Below are 16,890 nucleotides of genomic sequence, written 5' to 3' on the forward strand. Positions count from 1 at the left end.
TAATACATCTAAATATAGGGACAATGTATTATAAACATAAAAATCAAGAAGAAAAAGAGAGCTAAAGTTTATTTACTTTTTTATAACTGACTTTCCTAAATGCTTGATCGAGTTAACAACTTCGAATTGTCGAGCTCTCAATCAGGGGTAATCGCATATATTTTTCGTCACTCGCACTTTGCATATCCGGATTCTTTCCGGGGGGAGCGGAGTACATGATGGCCTCCATGGTCACCCAGCCCAGGACTAACTATGACCCTAGAGATTTAAATTTTCAGCTTGGACTGGATAAAGTTTTTTTCTCCTTGATGTTTCTTTTTATTTTTTTACTATCTACCGTGCTACAGCTAGACCCCGCGCAGAAGAGGTAGTAGTATACTGCTTAATCTGATCTAGATGAACACGAATGCCACTCGAAAAAGCCTGCACTATAATGACGGTCGCGAAGAACTGTAAAAAGGGGGAATGTAGGACACAAACTCCCGCCACTCGGCCTATGTGGTGGAAAACTGCTAAAAAAATCCACTACCGGAAGAGGTGGTTATAAGGAATATTTACCAGTAAATAATGTGTAAATTAGTTATATTATAAAAGAAAACGACAAATAATTAGGGTGGTAAATTGAGACTCAAAAAAAGCGATTATAAGACATGTTTAGGTCTTTCATACTTGTTATATCGGTCTGGATTATAACTAACAGTAGTGGCTACTAAATTACTGGTATGTTCAAAGTATTTTTTATAGCATTTGGTCGCGAATTATAAAGAAAAGTCTTGATTGTTTTCAATTGGCAGTCACCATGGCGTTCAGAGTAGGAACAAAAAACGGAAGCACACCATATTTTAAATGAATAATGGATTAATATAAAAGCAACTTGTTTATAAAGTGGAGTTGGTTGCGCCTACATATTGATGGGTATAAAACATCCTTGGCAGCGAAATATTTCTCAGGACATACCCAACATGAGAGTTCCCCAATTAATTTATGATCTCTAACAACTAAGTACTTAACACCAGAGCTTTATACACGTAGATTCTGGCGCTTTTAAATATCAACTCTTCTTCTTGAAATTATCATTACTGTACCCTTAGAGGCCTTAATTCGTTACCTTTAATATACTAAACCAAGTTTCCAGTGTGTACAAATAATGCTCAGTTTTTAATAGTCAGTGCCTCGATTTAGAGCATCAGATATGACTCTGTAGTCCGCATAGGGGACTAGTGATACGGCATTTGATCTGGGTATGCCTGCCATATAAATCGCGAATAAAAGCGGTGATAAAAGCGATCATTGAGGGACTCCACGTTTAAATTCGCCAGGTTTGGATTAACTGTTTCTATACGGACTGTGAATATTTTATTTGATAAATAATTTTTTGTCAACTGGACTAAGGGCCTGGTAAAACTATACTTCGCCATCTTATAGAAAAGTTTCTTGGGACAAACTTTATCGAGGGCTTTCTCCATGCCCAAAAATACTATTGCTGTATATTTTCGATCGTTAAAAACTTTAGTAACACATTATGAAGGTCTTAGAATCTTTTGAGATATGGTATGTTTTTTCAGGGAAGCCAAATTGCACTCTGGGAATAAAGCCCTTTGCTTTCCCAAAGTTTTATTCTTGTGAGTATCATAGCCTTAGTTACTCTGCTAATGAAGGATAGTAAACTGATGGACCGAAAGTCTTTAATAAAGTTTCCTTTTTTTTTTTTAATTTGGAAATAAAAACAACTTCTACTAACTTCCAAAGAGTTGGAAAGTAAGATCATAGTTCACATCGATAAAAAGCTCGTTTACGAAGTCGATAGCCTTAGTAGCAAAATGTTTGAGTATAACGTTGGATACACCTTCTGGTTCCCCAGCCTTTTCGGTTTTTGACGAGTTGATTATAATAATAATTCCTTCGAAACTAGTAAAATAATAAGTCTAAATTACATTAGAGGTTGTCTCATACCAACTTCCCTCTTGGGGGGACCCTCAAAAAATGTGAGCACGTGTTGAGCGAAAACGTTAGATTTATTTCTGGCAGTATGTGCTACCCCATTTTCATATATAAATATTAAACCTTTTACGTTAGACTCTTTGGCCAGTAAACTTTCCGTATTTATATCACATGTAATAATGTATTTTTTAAACTTTTTTTTACTCTACTTCTTTGGCCTGTGGAGTAAGGGACTCTTAATATGTTTAAAATATGCTCCTCTGTTCAGGCAAGTAGTGGTTTAGTAGAGATTAAGCAACTCCTTTGAGCAAACTAAGTGGGCGCCCACCAGATTGATAAGCAAAGAAAGTTTTTGTTTGTTAAAACATATAAGATACCAATAGTTAGTAAAGAGCATAAAGTGGTTTAGAATTCTCAGCTCATTTGTCTATGAAATAACCCAAAAATTCTGCGCTGGGGGATACTCTTATTTTGCCACGAAAGATCATGGATGGGTGGGTTTCTTGTATAAGAGGAGTCTCTAGCTCGTTATAGGTCCCGACTTATGTTAGTCTTGTTAAGTATAAGTGAATAGTAGATTAATAAAGAGGATAGCATATTATATCTAGACATTGCTTTTAGTTTTGTTAGCTTTCCCACGTTACAAATTGGACGCCCGCCTAGAGGGGACAAAAACTATTTATTCAGATTTCGACTAAGCCTGGTGTTATTTAGAATAGGGCCTAAAAGATAAGTTTTCAAATCGGAATTGACTCTCTTTCTTCGATCTGTGGGTTTTCTTTGTCGTTTGCAAGTGCGCGGCCAGCTACGAAAGCAGATTGCTTAATAAAACTGAGGTGTGCAAGGAGACAATGCAAGGCCTCCTGGAAACACTGATTAGCGTCGCTGCCAGCGAGGCTTCACTGGCTATGAAGTTGGAAAGGTTGTATATAAAGGGCTTAAATAATAAAAGGTCGTAGCGTTTATTGATTCTAGGTGTAAAAATTGCACTAAGCTTGTTTTTGGTAGCTAAAAGTCTTTAATGACTTTACTTTTTCGAGCCCTTCGATGCTGGGTCGCAAAGCATCATCCACTAATAGGGAAAGTGGGCTGGGTTTGGGCCCTCAAGACAGTTATCATTTTCACTACCAATGTCTTATCTCCTTTATAAGTAATATTTATTACACCATCGCAATACTACTTAAGTTATGGTTCTGATAGCGTAACACAACTCTAAAGGGGGCGTTCCCGGCTGCCATTACAGTAGAGAAGTAGGCTCGACATTATCTACTGGAGGGTTAGGAAAGCCACGATAAATTTTAAAATTAGTTTATTTTTCCTTACTCCCTGCCTAAGCCGTTTTTCTAAATACTATTTCCTATTTATCATGAAGTTGGTAGTACGCTTTATTATAAATACTATGATTTTTGTTCTTTTGAAGTTTTGTAGTGCGCAAGACACTCTTTCGGCGTCAACAAGTAAACGCTATTCCGAACATTTAAGTTTACTTGGGCCTTTTAAGGAGGGACAGATACTTGAACAGTGGGAACTTTCTGAAAGTAACGTTTTTTTGTTTTATCGCTCAATACTAGAAGACTGATAAATGTTTTTACTCTAAGGAGCATCTCTTAAACCAGATAGTGTTAGGATTGTCCCTGCGCTACCGCAATCTAGTGGACAAGTAATCTTTTTAACTTTTCAGTTAAAAGGAACAAATTCTTATAGAAAATAACGCACACATACATACAATATTTTACGCTTTATAGTCTTTGGCATTTATAACGCTCTTTATATCTACATTTTATATGCTGCCTCTATAAAATTTCAATAGAAAAGCTTTGATATATAAACCATAATAGATTTGGAATAGAAATCCCGTATATTATCAAGATTGGCAGGTTGTGTTTAAGGTCAGAATTACTGGTACAAAAGATCTCGGAGCTGACGGTATCGCATTTTGGTACACCTCCTTGAAACAAGAGGTGCTTTTAATTTACTAATTACATTATTCTTATAAATCTTTTAATTCGCTGGTGAAAAGCTTTTTAATGATAACTATCTACGGTAATATAGCCGGGCCCTGTTTACGGCAGTGCTGATCATTGGAAAGGTCTTGGCGTCTTCTTGGATACTTTCAACAACGACGGAAGGGTAAGTGCTTTTGACTTTTAAGGATCACAACTTTTTTTTTTGGAACTGTTCACGTTAATACTACTAGAAATTAATATATTTTTGGGGGGATTTTTTTTAAAAGAATTAATTGTACTGCTTAATTTTATTCACTTTTGATTCGGAAGGGCCCCCCCTCTGTTATTCTTGCTGTTGTCAATGACGGAACGCTTTCTTATAAACACGGTGAAGATGGTTTTGGTGAGTATTAATATTAATTTAAATTAATAATTTTTTGACACATCTCCGGCACACTTCAAAGGGCAAAGCATAGGAAGCTGCTCTGCGCGCCTTCGGAACACAGTAGAGCCCGTCGAGGTCACCGTGCAATACTCGAATAAAATCTTAACGGTGGCCATCTTTTTCTTTTTTTCTTTTTTTACTCCGTTTAATTTTTAGCATTTATAGAAAAGTATTGTTTATATTATTAAAGTAATATTAAAAAAATATATTTTGTGTATTTTTTAAATTTATTAATATCGATTTTTTTAATATAATCTACCTCTCTGAAGGTTTGATTATACGGAGTTTCACTAAATTGTACTTTTTGTTTTCTCTTTTCCTTTTTAGGTTTCGACGTTGGATCCAAAAACGCAACAGGCAAAAGTCTGTTTTCCTCCTCAACCTGTACAGCTGCCGATCAAAGGCCACTTTGGCTTTACTTCTTCTACAGGAGGTCGCAATCTTGTTATTAAAAAAATCTTTTAATATTCCCGATTAAATTGTTTTTTCTTTTGTTTACATATAAATCAATTTGTTATTTTTTAAAATTTTATTAAAATAATTTATATACTTTTTACAGATTTATATATTCTCGATTTGTGTTTGGTAATATTTTTAGACTTATAATTTTTTACAAATCTCATTAGCGCTTTTTGACAATCACGACTTGATATCGGTGGAAACATTTCATCTCACGTCGTTTAAAGGAAACGAAGAAGTATGTTGGTTAAGTAAAGAGTTTGTAAGGGAAGAATTATACTAATTGCAATTAAAAGTTTTATTTTTAAAAATTTAATTTTTATTAAATATTTTTTGTAGATAAGCCTTATAAATGAGTAAAGTTATATTATTTTTATATTTATAAAAGATTAAATTAATGTTACAAATTATTATTTATAAAGTTTTAGTGGGTAAATATAAAAGTTAGGTATTCAAGAAAAGATGTACACACATTTACAAGATCTTATTAATAAGTTTATTTTGAAGACATCTGTACATATTTTATAACCAAATTTTTTGTTTATGATAAATTTTATAGATGCAGCAGAGTTAAAAGTTTGCATTTAAGGAATTTATAATTCCTATAACAGATTTTATAATAACACTTTATTAATGCTTAAAGAAAAAGTTATAATTCGTTTCTAGTTATAAGTGTCGTTTAAACTACGGACTAAACATGGAAGGGGAAAAAAAATTAAATTGTTTATAAGAGATTTGCCTTTTTACATAAGCAAGATGAACTTATTCTAATTAATTAAGATTTAATATAAAACTTTTTACTATTTTTTGTTGCGTTTTACAACGTTTCAGACTAAATAATATAGATAAATTAAAATTAGTCGTAAAAAGATTAAAAAAAAATGAAGTTATTATTTATAAAATTTTAATAACTTTTGGAAGAAGAAATTTTTTTAACTCTGAATTAATTAGATGAGCATAAAGCAAAGAGAAGGTAGTTCTCTTCTTCAGAAGGCGCAGAACTCGCAGCTGCAGATGGCGCAGTCCATTGAAAATCTTGAAAGTTCCGTAAGAAGTTCACTTGAGCTGTACAGAAACCAACAGGAAAGGCACCATTCAGAGAGACTTCAGTTTGGCCTGCGATTATTGTGGCTGGAAAATTCATTAATTCAGTTTTTTCTTCTGCGACTAGAAAAATTCTTCTTTTGCTACAGAAAACTATACGGGAACAGAAAGCTCAAGATGATAAGGGTTCCCTTTTGTTTATTACTATTTTAACTATGCTTGTTACTTTTTTTTTTAGCCTCATTGAAAACTTTTAAGAGCCTGCACAAGCAAGTCAATTCCTTTTCAACAAGCTTAAGTGAATTCAGAAGTTTACTTTGGGTTAATTTTATTTTAAAATTTATTCTTTTTTTTCTCTTTCTATATAATTTTATAGGACCGGCTTTTAGGCATAAAAAAAATTTCCGCAAATTATTCAAAAAGAAAAAAAAATTTTCTTAATCTTAGTTTTGTAAGTCTAATCTTAATAGGAGGTATGGATTGAATAATAATAATTATAATAATTAATAATTATTATTTAAGGTGGAGAAATTCTTCTCTTCCTTCTTTATATATTTTATAAAAGGTACCGAGGATCTCTCATAAAGAAATTCGTTTAATTTGTAGAACATATTATTTTAATAAAATTTCTCGTCTATACTGTTTTTATTTATTAAAAACTCCGTAAACTCTAGTTTAGGAAACTTTTCTAATCATTATAAAATCACAAATCCCACTGAAGCTCTATTATAAAGGCTTAAGCCCAAGTAAAAATAGAATATCGCCTCCCTACCTTGCTTTTTAAATAAGAGATCTCAAACGTATAATCAGTGAGGGCTACACAAAATTAAGTAAATTATAGAATTAATAGTATTGATAATTTTGTTGTAATAATTTTACTGCTTTAGCTTAAATCGGTAGTCTTATTTCTCTCCTTAAGGCTTTAGTCATCAGCCGTTTCGTTCAAATATTTTATAGTGCAAATATTAACCTAAACTTTTATTATGCCATTTATCATAATAAAGATGTGTGCTTTTGTGTTAAAGCGTTATGTGAACTTTTCATGGTGAAAACTATAATAGAGTACTTCTAAATATTTCTGTAGATTATACAGCATTACACACCGCTTAAAAGTTAAATATTAGCACTTACGTTGCCAGTTGTATTGGCTAAGGAGGTGCTAATGTGTACAGCAAGGAAAAAAAAAAAGGGTCAATAACAGCTACAAAGCCTGTAGGAGTTCTTGCTGGCCTTTACATGTAAAGCTTTAAACCTCCTTTAAGCATAACGACATTAAATTTAGCAACAAACGAGCAAATTATAATTAAGAGAATGAAAAGTAATACACACACTTTCGTCTATGTTTTTTAATAATAGTAGATACCTATAAAATTTATTTTATAAACTTTTATTCATAGTTTTTAAAGACTGTACACTTGTACCTAATAAACGACATATAAAACAGGTTTAAATGTAGGTCGTGCAAGTGATTTTTACTAAATATATATTTCCTCGTTATAGAACTCCAGTTAATCAGTTATCCGGTTTTAAGTTAATTAGCTATAAAAAAATCATAAATCCCGAATTTCCAACACGTAAAGTTTATAAATTAAAATCGTAGAGTTGAAATAAGAAAGCGCAAGCTTAAAAATTTCCCTCTCCTCCTACTCTATGCCTAGACTTTACAAAACTGATCATAGTACAATCAATTTTCTAATTATTCAGTCAAGCTTTTTAGCTATTACAGCTTATAAGCCCTTCTTATGACTATTGCTTTTTTTTTTGAATAAGTAGACAATGTTAAATGGAAATAAACTTTCAGTCAGGTAAAAACTAAACTACAGATAGCCGGGAATATGAAAACGTTTTTTTTTATGCGCTTATAAGTTGTCTTGCTTTGAAAGTAGTAACTTTGTTTTTTGGGTTATTGTAGACTAAACTTTTTCATATATCTTTCATTTTGGTAAACAGTCAGGGATATTACTAAATATATTAATCTTGTACTTCAATGTGTTAGGGTGCTGTGTCTTTCATATAATGTCGTTTGTGCTGACCGAGAACCTTTAAGAAATATTATTTTTAAAAAAAAATTATATGCACAAAACTTTACTTTTTTCCCTCTACTATAATATGTTAATTGTTCTTTTAAATATACAGAGGTTAGCATACCCAGCTTCGAAGGCTTAAGCGAGTAACAAACTACACAAACTTTTTAAATCTCCATAATTTCGTTTTTGTTTTTTATCAAGTTTTAACATTACCCCGAAAACTGGATTGGTACCATGGAGTTTTTTAAAAAACATTATTAATACTAGTTACAGATGTTATCTTAACTTTAATTGCTTAAAAACTAGCTGGAGTTGGGGCACCTTCGAAGAAGAAAAGCCAAACTTATCAGGTCTTCGGGCTTTTTACCTTGGCTAATTTTTCAAGATAATTAGAAATTTCAATTGGCCTTCCTGCTTGGTCCAATGTTATCGCCATCTTGTCTTCGTGTGATGAGTGTTGGATTGGAATACTTAAACTCATATTATTTCTAGTTATGCGGCGCATGTATGAGACGATTCAGATAAGTAGTTAGTTTTCTTTATTTCTACGCTTCTAGTGCACTTATTACAATTCGATTAGCTCGCAGTGAACTTGATGAAGTCGCAGTGGAGGAGATCTGTGAAAAACTTCAACTCAGCTTCTACTCGCTTCCTATAGAAACGGTAGCTAAAGAGTCGATAGAAAGTTTTTTTCAAGGTACTGTATATTTTCTACTGTTGAAGTTGTCAGTTATTTTATCTTTTCTTATAGAATTTGACGTTGATTTTCTAAAATTGGAAGCAGCTAAAGTCCAGAATCAATTAACAAATGATGGGGACTTAGAACCAGAAGATCAAGTTTCCTACGAGTTGTTGGAAACCGAAAGAAGTTTTTTCGATCAACTTCGCCACCATTTTGTGTACTTTTTTTTACCTATAAAGGTTAAAGATTAAACTTTGCAAACATTTACTTGACTAACTATTGTTGAATAAAAAATTCAGAAAGATAATTTTTTAGAAGAAAACGAATTTATAACCTTATTTACTGGGACTGAAGAACTTTTAAAAATAGTTGGAAACATTATGAGAGAAGCCAATGAAGCAGCACGAAATAGAGATCGGTAGGATAGTAAATTAATAATTTGCTCAATTTTCCTACCTACAAAGCTGATTTTTATTAAAAATAACTTAAAATTCTTTGAATTGAGGTTGTTGTGGGGAAAAATTTTTGTAAAACATTGGGAAAAACTTGCTCACTTAATTCAACTGCGTTATCAAAGTTATCCTGACGTACTATTATAATAAACTTTACTTTATATTTTTGCTCTTTTCCTTTATTTTGGCAATTCTAAACGATTAACTAATCTAATTAAATTTTAAAAACTTTAAATAACAAGTTAACCATAAAAAATTAAAATCTATAATATAGTTTAAATTTATAGTTGTGTTGATAGAATTTCGTAATAATAGATTTATAAGTTCTCCAGCTCGATAATTAAAATAAAAAATTGTAAAGTTTTGTAAATTTTTTTAAAAAAAAAAGTTTACAAAAAATTTAATGAGCGTGTCTGTTGCGTGTAAAGCAAAGTTTCTCGTCTTGCTGCTTACTTGAAGTGTTACTTAGAGAAAGGTGTGCCCATTAAGTGTGTCTTGTAGTCATCTTCCTCATAAGGAATAATCTGAAGTAATTAATTTGTTTATACTGTTGGATTCTTCTTTCAGGCTTTGATTCTTATTGAACACTTGAAAAAGAAATATACGAAGTTTTCTGATCTTCTTTTGCGAGCGCCGGCCTTTCCTCCTTTACAGTATCTCACCCTTCTTCCTCTCCATTGCGTGAAACGTTACAGGTTTTGCTTCTTTTTTGTTATTATAATCTGCAATTTGTGGAAATGTACGGTAGACTTTTTTTTTTGATGCTCTGGCATGAAATTTGCGACGAGCCAAATCATTTGGACTATAATAACATCAGCCAGATGCTAAAAGGCATGCATTTCTTTTGTGAACAGAGACTTTTTACGGCTAAAGTTATAGCGTTAAAGAGTTGGAGGAATTGAACCAGTTCATGCGACTTGCAACTATAGAAAAATGTTTTGTAAATTACGATCTGCATTTGACTAAAAGAGAAGGTAGCCCTGAAAAATTGAGGAAGCTGATAATGGATGGTTGGTTTATCGTCTAATTTGGGTTCCTGACACTCACGATCATATAACTTTAGCCGGATTTGCAGTTGTTAAGAAAATTTCCCGTGATCTTTTGCATGTTTTTGCTTTTGATGACGTCATAATATTAGCTAAGGTCAAGCTACTCGCTCTTTTGTATCTGCTCACACTCAGATGACAATTGATTTTCTACTTTTCAAGCGGGATAATTCTATTCAAACGTCTTTTGTCTATAAATTGGAAAAGGAGTGGCCGTATGAAAACATTTGGTGCTATTGGAGGTGCGTAATGGGGGTCCTTTTATTAAAATTTTTTTTTTCATCTAAACGCGCGCAGCAAAAATGATAAAAACGTTTTGGTCCTCGGCCACCCCTCCGCGACTCTCCTTTTGACTCCCGACGACGAAGTTTTTATAATACCGCTAATCTGTATATCACTGCGTGCGTTGATCCGGAAACATCTGGCAGGGGGAGCGAGTCTCCACGTGGTATTCCGTTCTCACCGAGTTGATAGCCACAAGAAAGTCCACCGCCGTTGGATCTACCGGGGAAGTAAAGGTTTTTTACTATGCTCAAGTTCTATGCTTTATTATTCTCTCTTAAACGCCGTCCCGCAGGTCTACCTTGACGGCCACAGCAATGTTAAGTCGCCTTACGTGTTTGTAGAGATTGGACGGAGTTCCACAGCGGACGATTTTCGCGCACTTGCCTTGCCCCTCTTTGGCGTTCGTTTGTTTTTTAATGTCATCTCTAATTATTTAAACCACTTTATTTCTTTTATATTTTATAATAGATTAATGAAAAAAGATTTACAAAGTATCTCCTCATTGAATCGATAGGGGAGGTGGAGCGTCGTGTTGCGCCCTATGAATGTCCCTTACTTCTACATCAGTATTATCTTCAGGAAAAGATGGAGTACAAGTTTATACTTCGCTTTTTTATTGAGCAATATCAGGTTGCGAGGGTCGTCTCCTTTAGCTTTGGTTAAAGCTTAAGAATATCGCTCGCAGGGTGTTGATGGCGAAATAACGTCTCCCATTCAAACCCCGTCTGGCTTTCCTTCGGTAGATTCTTCTAGTCACTCGCGCAAGCAGCACAGAAAGTCCAGGAGCACACTTAAACTTGGCAATATAAATGTGTTTAGCAAGAGTTCAAAGTCCAAAGTGCCTTTTCCTGCTGAACTGGTGCATTACTTTTATTTATTTATGAGGGGATGATACTTTACTAGTTTTGTGTTTTTTCGAAGACGCGCTTCGAAACGGCGGGCTCTACAAAAGACAGTCAATTTTTTGGCATAAACTATTGTGAGTTAGTTGCCAAAATTTTGAATAGCGCTAGCAACGATGACGGTTAATCGCTTTTTCTTGCCGGTTGGGATGATCAAAAAGTCTCATGTTTAACTCTTATTAGACACACTAATCACTCAAAAAGCTGCTGCTTTTGTTCCTGCTCCACTGAAGGATCTACTGTTTATAATTTATAGGGACGGTCCATCTACTCTAGGCAAACTTTAGCGCCCTTCCCGTTTTTCGTGAGTTGGGTAACTTATTTTTTTTTAAAGGAATTTTTAGAAAGTCCGCCCACAGCGCGACGGTGCAGCACGTTCAAGAAACTTTGAATGAAGGGAATCCCTACGATGTTCTTTCTCTTGGTTACGCTCTACAAGCGTATTGCAGCTCAACTTTCAAAATTTTTTTTGCTTATAGGGGTAAGAGAGGCCGCCTCGCTTATAAAGGCGTTTTTCCGTTCCCTTCCTGAATGCATTTTTTCTACGGTAGCTTAGCACCGCTTTTTACTATTTTCGGTCATTTTCATCTTTTTCTGTAAACTAGGAATACTACAAGGTACTTTTAAGCGTGTCTGAGAGTCCAGAAGATGAAAAAATCGCAACAGTGAAGAGCGTTTTAAATTGCTTACCTAATCCCTGTTTCTTGTTCTTGTTAAATTTACACTCGCGATTAACGAGAACAATAAGTGTTGCTTTTTGTTAGGCTGGTGTCCATATTATTCCGTGTGCTGCTAGCAGTGGCAAAAAATGCAGAAAGTAATAGCATGACTGTTGAAAACTTGGCCATCTGCGTTGGTCCCTCACTACTATTTGATCCCGAAAAGATTGTTCCTGATCCCACCGAACTCTGCACGTTTCTTTGTTTTTCCTCTCTTTGTTGCAGTGTTGATAAGCTCTCTTGCCTATGCAGCGGCTGTTCATAAAATTGTGGGGACCTTAATTACTCACTGCAGTATTTTCTTTGGCTCGGAGACCATTGAGTGTTTTGATCTTCAGTTGCAAAACCAAGCCGAAGCTCTCTGAAATTTAAGTAATAGCATTACTCAAACAAAAATTTTCATAACTTCAAGATATTCATAAGGATAATAAAGCAAACAACAATTTCCAGCTCTTTTTTCTTATTTTCTAAGTATATGATGGTGTTATACTTAACTTTGGTGGATATCACAAGTTTGACAAATAACATTATATTGGGAAGATAGACGAGTTAGCCTTCTTAAAACGGTAACTATTAAAGTGCGGTTATTATGAAAAACTTTTACTTCTCTTCAAACAAATAATAAACTATATAAAGTATACAAGTTATTCTTAACGAGTTAAGGTAAGTCTGTTGGATAATTTTCAATAAAGTGAGATTAACAACTGGATTTTTCTCTAAAATGATAAATACAACTTATTACTTTATATGACGAATATATTAAACAACAAGTTGGATATTTTAATTTTTTTTAAAGTATAGATATTAATATATTAAAAAGAGTTAAACAGACTCACCTCAACCAGATAAGTTCAAGTAAAGACGTAGTAACTTTTCTTATTCCCTCATCTTAAGTATGGTTAACTTAACTTATTTGTGACCCTAATAATAACCTATTAGGGCAGCGTGTTCAGTATTTTACAGTCGTACCTATGAAATATAGGCTTTATGAGAATATTAATTGTCTGCGGATAAAGTTAATTAAAACCAAATTTTAAAATTACACTTAAGAACGCAACCATGATAACGCCTCTTTGTGAGCTTCAATCGAGTAATAAGAGTTACTATAAAAACATGAACATTACTTTCGAAGAATTTAGTTTAAATTAATTACTATCAACCACCAGAAACCAAAAGTTTAAAGTGGAGGTTTTCTGTGTCTTTACAGAACTGAATACTTTCAGAAAAATTTAAAATAGGGGATTCACCGGCCAAGAGTTGCTTGAATGAGGAATAAAATTGAAAACAAAAAAAGTCTCAAGCTAAGCTCCCAAAGAAGAAATTTACTTCACCAGATCAGCTCAGTGTTTTTTTTGTATTACTAGAAGCTTTATAAAAGAGCCGTCAAACAGAACCAACGCCACCGCTGCAACTCTATGGTTATTAATTAAAGGTTGCAGGTTCAACAATTAATAATATAAAAATATGAATTCTACCATAAATTTTAAATCAATTAAATAATTTGTAGACAAAGTAAATTAGCATGAAATTAAATATTTATTGAAAAAATAAAATAAGAAAAAGATTATCTTATATCCAGCATAAATTGAAGATTTACCAATAGTTTATAAAAGCAGTTGCCTGTCTGTACCGTTATTTTAACGCTTTACATAATAAACATAAGACCAGTCTTCTATGACCAATACATCCGTTTTGCAACAAAAGCCAAGAAACTGTCGCTTGTTGTTGAGCTATGGGAAAGAATATTTAACTAACTAGGAAAGATGTAATTTTATCCAGGGAATAATAAAAATGTAAATGAATACATTGGAACTTTAAAGGGCTAAGGTCACTTACGCCACCATTCAAAATCGGAAAAAGGAACCCAAGACCTTGAGTTTTGCTCATCATTGCTTCTAGTCATTGAGCTACGCCGAGGACTTTCTATTCTAACATAATGGCTTTACGTATTTAACCTTTTACAATACAGAAAATAGAGCCAATTTTATACTAGATGACTGTAAAAGGTTAACTTTTTTCCCTCTTCTGGAGTGCACTCTCCAACCCTTTACCACATGGTGATAAGGATTAAGTAGTAAAAATAACGTTTATTCTTCGTTGTAACAAGCCAATTTCATATTAGATGAAAAAGTTCTCCCATCATTAGTCAATAGAATGAAGCAATTACGCACCAATAAAATACATTGTTCTAAATCTCGTAGGCGAAAACCGCCAAAAGCAACCAAACTTAGTAAACCCAACTGCTAAACATAGAGACAATACATTAATACCCCTAAATAAATTCCTTACATTAACCTAACTTGCCAATATAGGTCTCAATATGATTGGATGAGATATTTAAAAAAGGAAAATTAATTTTAAATTTAAATCTAAACTATTTACGTTATTTTGAAATACATCAGAAGAGATTCAGCTAAAACTACGAGGTTGTGCACACAAAGGGTTTAAACTTTGCAAAAATTATAAAGGTCCCACTGTAGTATGCCATAAATCAAAAAAACTAGAGAATAAGATTCTTATTGCTTCGCTTTACGCTCTCGTAGCGGTTTTCATATTAAATAAAAATAGTTTAAGGGCTGTTTGGTTAAAAAGAAAGAGTGCATAAATAATCTTTTATAAGAGTAGTTTTAGATTTAAAAGAATATTTTCAGAAATAATCAAAATTCTCTAATATTTATAGTTTATGGTCTTTTACTTAAAATTTTATTAACTTGTAATAGACACATAAGCCTTTATATTTAAGAGTTTAATTAATTGTTATTTAGTTGTATTAAACCGTCTAAAGATAGAAATATATAATAGGAAAGATTTTAACTGACACGTATTAGCCATCGTCGACTTTTCTCTCAAACGGAACAATCAAAGATTTAGCTTGCCATTATCGTTTAGATTATACCGGGGAGCCAGATTAACTAAAGTCAAACTCCCGTCTATATAACTTTCAGATTCCTTATTTAAAATCATCTCTTTTATAAAAACTAATACCAGTTCAACTTTAAATAATGGCCAAGTATATAAATCGCGGTATTCATAAAACTATTAGCCTTATAATTAGCGCCCGTATCTACGTTTCTCGAACAGTTAATTATGCTTATATAACTAATTTTCGTTTTTTAATTTCCTTTTTTTGGCGACCCTTAAAATTTTTAAACGAGCAAAGATGGAGACAAAGCTATTCGTCTGTGATTTTTTTTTTAATAGTAAAACAATTTAATGCAGCTTAAGATACCTTAGATATAGTATAATAAATTCCTTCTACCGGATGGTAGCTGTATATTAAAGATAGTATCCTAATCATCTCCTTGAAATTGGTGAAAGATTGTTAACAAAAAGTTCAGCTGTTTGTGTCACTAATTTATATAAGAACAAAAGCACTACCGCGTTTATTGAAAGTACTATCACCAACGCAAATAGCAGATCATATCTAGTTGGTTAATAAAAATGTCTATAAATGGGCGCTGCTTATTACTTTATAAAAATAACAAAATTAATTGATATCTGTAATAATCTGCTAAACACTTTGTTTATCCGATTTTAAGGTTTGTTTACAAATATTAATAAATTAAACTATTAATTTTTTAAAAACAAAGAAAGGGGCTAAAATATTGTATTATAAAATACAATATATTTACTAGGGTTTAGTGTCGAACTTTTCTCAAAACAGTTTTACAAAATCATTTATAAAAATTAAGTTATAATTTATCATTTACCCTTTACAAGCTATCTTAAGAGAGCAAATTAAAGTTTACGATATCATTTTTTTAACTTTTTACATTGTAGTGACCATTTAATTTTGAGGAATGACTTTCCTCCTTATGTCCGAGGATAAAGGGTCGCCCTTTGTGTAGTTAGTAAGTGCATAGAACTTAGTGAGGACTAAGTTGTAAAATTATGTATAAACTAGCTTGTGGCGCGGCTCGAGAGATCTTTTTTCTCTCTCAGAATTTTTGTTTCTAGGTAAGTTGTACACGCAGCCACCGAACCAGAAAGATGTGATTTGGCACCGCCGGGGATGGAGACCTTTAGATTGCGCGACAATGCACTGAGCTACGGTGACGACTCACACCTCCGGTCGATAAATTACGTATACAACTATCTTCTATCGCGAGGTTGCGGAGGGTGGCTTGCTTCTTGCGTTGAGTAGGTTCGCTGAGTTAGTGAGATTAATATACTATAATATATAGTTTTTGAACTGAATAACTATTATACTTCGGTCACTAGAGTAAGTGTCAGTGCCCTAAATCAAAAATTTGTGGCATGTTGGATTTTAGAAAAGCATCTGCTTATTTCCAAAAAAAATACGATACAATAAAAACGCATTTAACAGAAGTTTATGTACTAAAGAAATACCTAAAACTATAATTTGGCTTATGTGCAGGCCAATTAAAATGAATATACAGCTAAGCGTTTCGAAATTGCGTTTAAGATGTGAGAGTATGTTAAAAAAAGTCAACTATGGGAGTTAAAACAAAAAAGTAAGATGCATTTAATTTTTGTGAGATTTGTAATGATATATAAGCGTTTGTAAATGTGAGTCCCTAATAAAGTACTGTGTTTTGGGTGTGCGCGCGGTGGAGGTTTGGTCAGCCTGTTTTGGTGCCTTTTCTCTACCGCATTTTGGCTTGCGCCTTACAGCTTATCTAACTCCATGAACAAGGAAGCAATACAGTAAAATTTGGAGACTTTCAATGTACATAAAAAGTAAAATAGCAACTGCAGAAGCTAGAAATACCGCCTGTAACAAAGCATCTTTTGCTTTAAACACCTTAATAAAATGAACATAATAGTATAGCAAGCCTCTTTTTAAATGCTGCATAGTAAATAGAGGTAAATATAGTTTTAGCTGAAGGTTAGTCTTACAAGCTGATAAGGTTGTGTGTGTGTAGGGCATCAAAGATTTTAAAAAGTAATGTAGCTCCATTTAAAATAAAAATGGATATCT

At 33.1% G+C, this 16,890-nt stretch overlaps 3 protein-coding genes across 3 annotated transcripts; all 3 read left to right on the forward strand.

The window, feature by feature from the left end:
* Positions 1–3,320: 3,320 nt before the first annotated feature.
* Positions 3,321–6,319, forward strand: LOC135120933 (protein ERGIC-53-like). Its single transcript, XM_064045259.1, has 12 exons — positions 3,321–3,479; positions 3,540–3,601; positions 3,780–3,902; positions 3,994–4,071; positions 4,218–4,290; positions 4,352–4,440; positions 4,660–4,765; positions 4,959–5,029; positions 5,743–5,900; positions 5,963–6,021; positions 6,074–6,156; positions 6,212–6,319. The coding sequence occupies exons 1-12, from the start codon at positions 3,341–3,343 to the stop codon at positions 6,317–6,319; spliced, it is 1,149 nt and encodes a 382-aa protein (XP_063901329.1). The 5' UTR covers positions 3,321–3,340.
* A 1,971-nt stretch (positions 6,320–8,290) lies between these two features.
* Positions 8,291–9,898, forward strand: LOC135120934 (uncharacterized). Its single transcript, XM_064045260.1, has 7 exons — positions 8,291–8,390; positions 8,443–8,559; positions 8,614–8,783; positions 8,844–8,962; positions 9,050–9,131; positions 9,564–9,691; positions 9,745–9,898. The coding sequence occupies exons 1-7, from the start codon at positions 8,357–8,359 to the stop codon at positions 9,896–9,898; spliced, it is 804 nt and encodes a 267-aa protein (XP_063901330.1). The 5' UTR covers positions 8,291–8,356.
* LOC135120935 (rho GTPase-activating protein 20-like) lies at positions 9,851–12,357 on the forward strand. Its single transcript, XM_064045261.1, has 15 exons — positions 9,851–10,006; positions 10,060–10,139; positions 10,205–10,284; positions 10,340–10,409; positions 10,471–10,560; positions 10,620–10,727; positions 10,796–10,957; positions 11,013–11,186; positions 11,249–11,351; positions 11,413–11,505; positions 11,564–11,653; positions 11,709–11,776; positions 11,835–11,935; positions 11,994–12,139; positions 12,201–12,357. The coding sequence occupies exons 1-15, from the start codon at positions 9,907–9,909 to the stop codon at positions 12,311–12,313; spliced, it is 1,578 nt and encodes a 525-aa protein (XP_063901331.1). The 5' UTR covers positions 9,851–9,906; the 3' UTR covers positions 12,314–12,357.
* Positions 12,358–16,890: the final 4,533 nt, after the last annotated feature.

This window comes from Zophobas morio, unplaced genomic scaffold, assembly GCF_036711695.1.
Source record: "Zophobas morio isolate AGI-343-1 ecotype UQ-CSIRO unplaced genomic scaffold, CSIRO_AGI_Zmor_V1 ptg000451l, whole genome shotgun sequence".
Classification (NCBI taxonomy): Eukaryota; Metazoa; Arthropoda; class Insecta; order Coleoptera; family Tenebrionidae; genus Zophobas; species Zophobas morio.

What these genes read in the sequence shown, in the direction of transcription:
- LOC135120933 (XM_064045259.1), top strand. Translation starts at nt 3,341, where the DNA reads ATGATTTTTGTTCTTTTGAAGTTTTGTAGTGCGCAAGACACTCTTTCG. An exon ending in ACTCGAATAAAATCTTAACG is followed by an intron (nt 4,441 to 4,659) that starts GTGGCCATCTTT and finishes TTTCCTTTTTAG; the next exon opens with GTTTCGACGTTGGATCCAAA. An exon ending in AATTCAGAAGTTTACTTTGG is followed by an intron (nt 6,157 to 6,211) that starts GTTAATTTTATT and finishes ATAATTTTATAG; the next exon opens with GACCGGCTTTTAGGCATAAA.
- LOC135120935 (XM_064045261.1), top strand. Translation starts at nt 9,907, where the DNA reads ATGCGACTTGCAACTATAGAAAAATGTTTTGTAAATTACGATCTGCAT. An exon ending in CTACGATGTTCTTTCTCTTG is followed by an intron (nt 11,654 to 11,708) that starts GTTACGCTCTAC and finishes TTTTGCTTATAG; the next exon opens with GGGTAAGAGAGGCCGCCTCG. An exon ending in CTGAATGCATTTTTTCTACG is followed by an intron (nt 11,777 to 11,834) that starts GTAGCTTAGCAC and finishes TCTGTAAACTAG; the next exon opens with GAATACTACAAGGTACTTTT.
- LOC135120934 (XM_064045260.1), top strand. Translation starts at nt 8,357, where the DNA reads ATGCGGCGCATGTATGAGACGATTCAGATAAGTA. An exon ending in TGAGACGATTCAGATAAGTA is followed by an intron (nt 8,391 to 8,442) that starts GTTAGTTTTCTT and finishes CAATTCGATTAG; the next exon opens with CTCGCAGTGAACTTGATGAA. An exon ending in GTTATCAAAGTTATCCTGAC is followed by an intron (nt 9,132 to 9,563) that starts GTACTATTATAA and finishes TTCTTCTTTCAG; the next exon opens with GCTTTGATTCTTATTGAACA.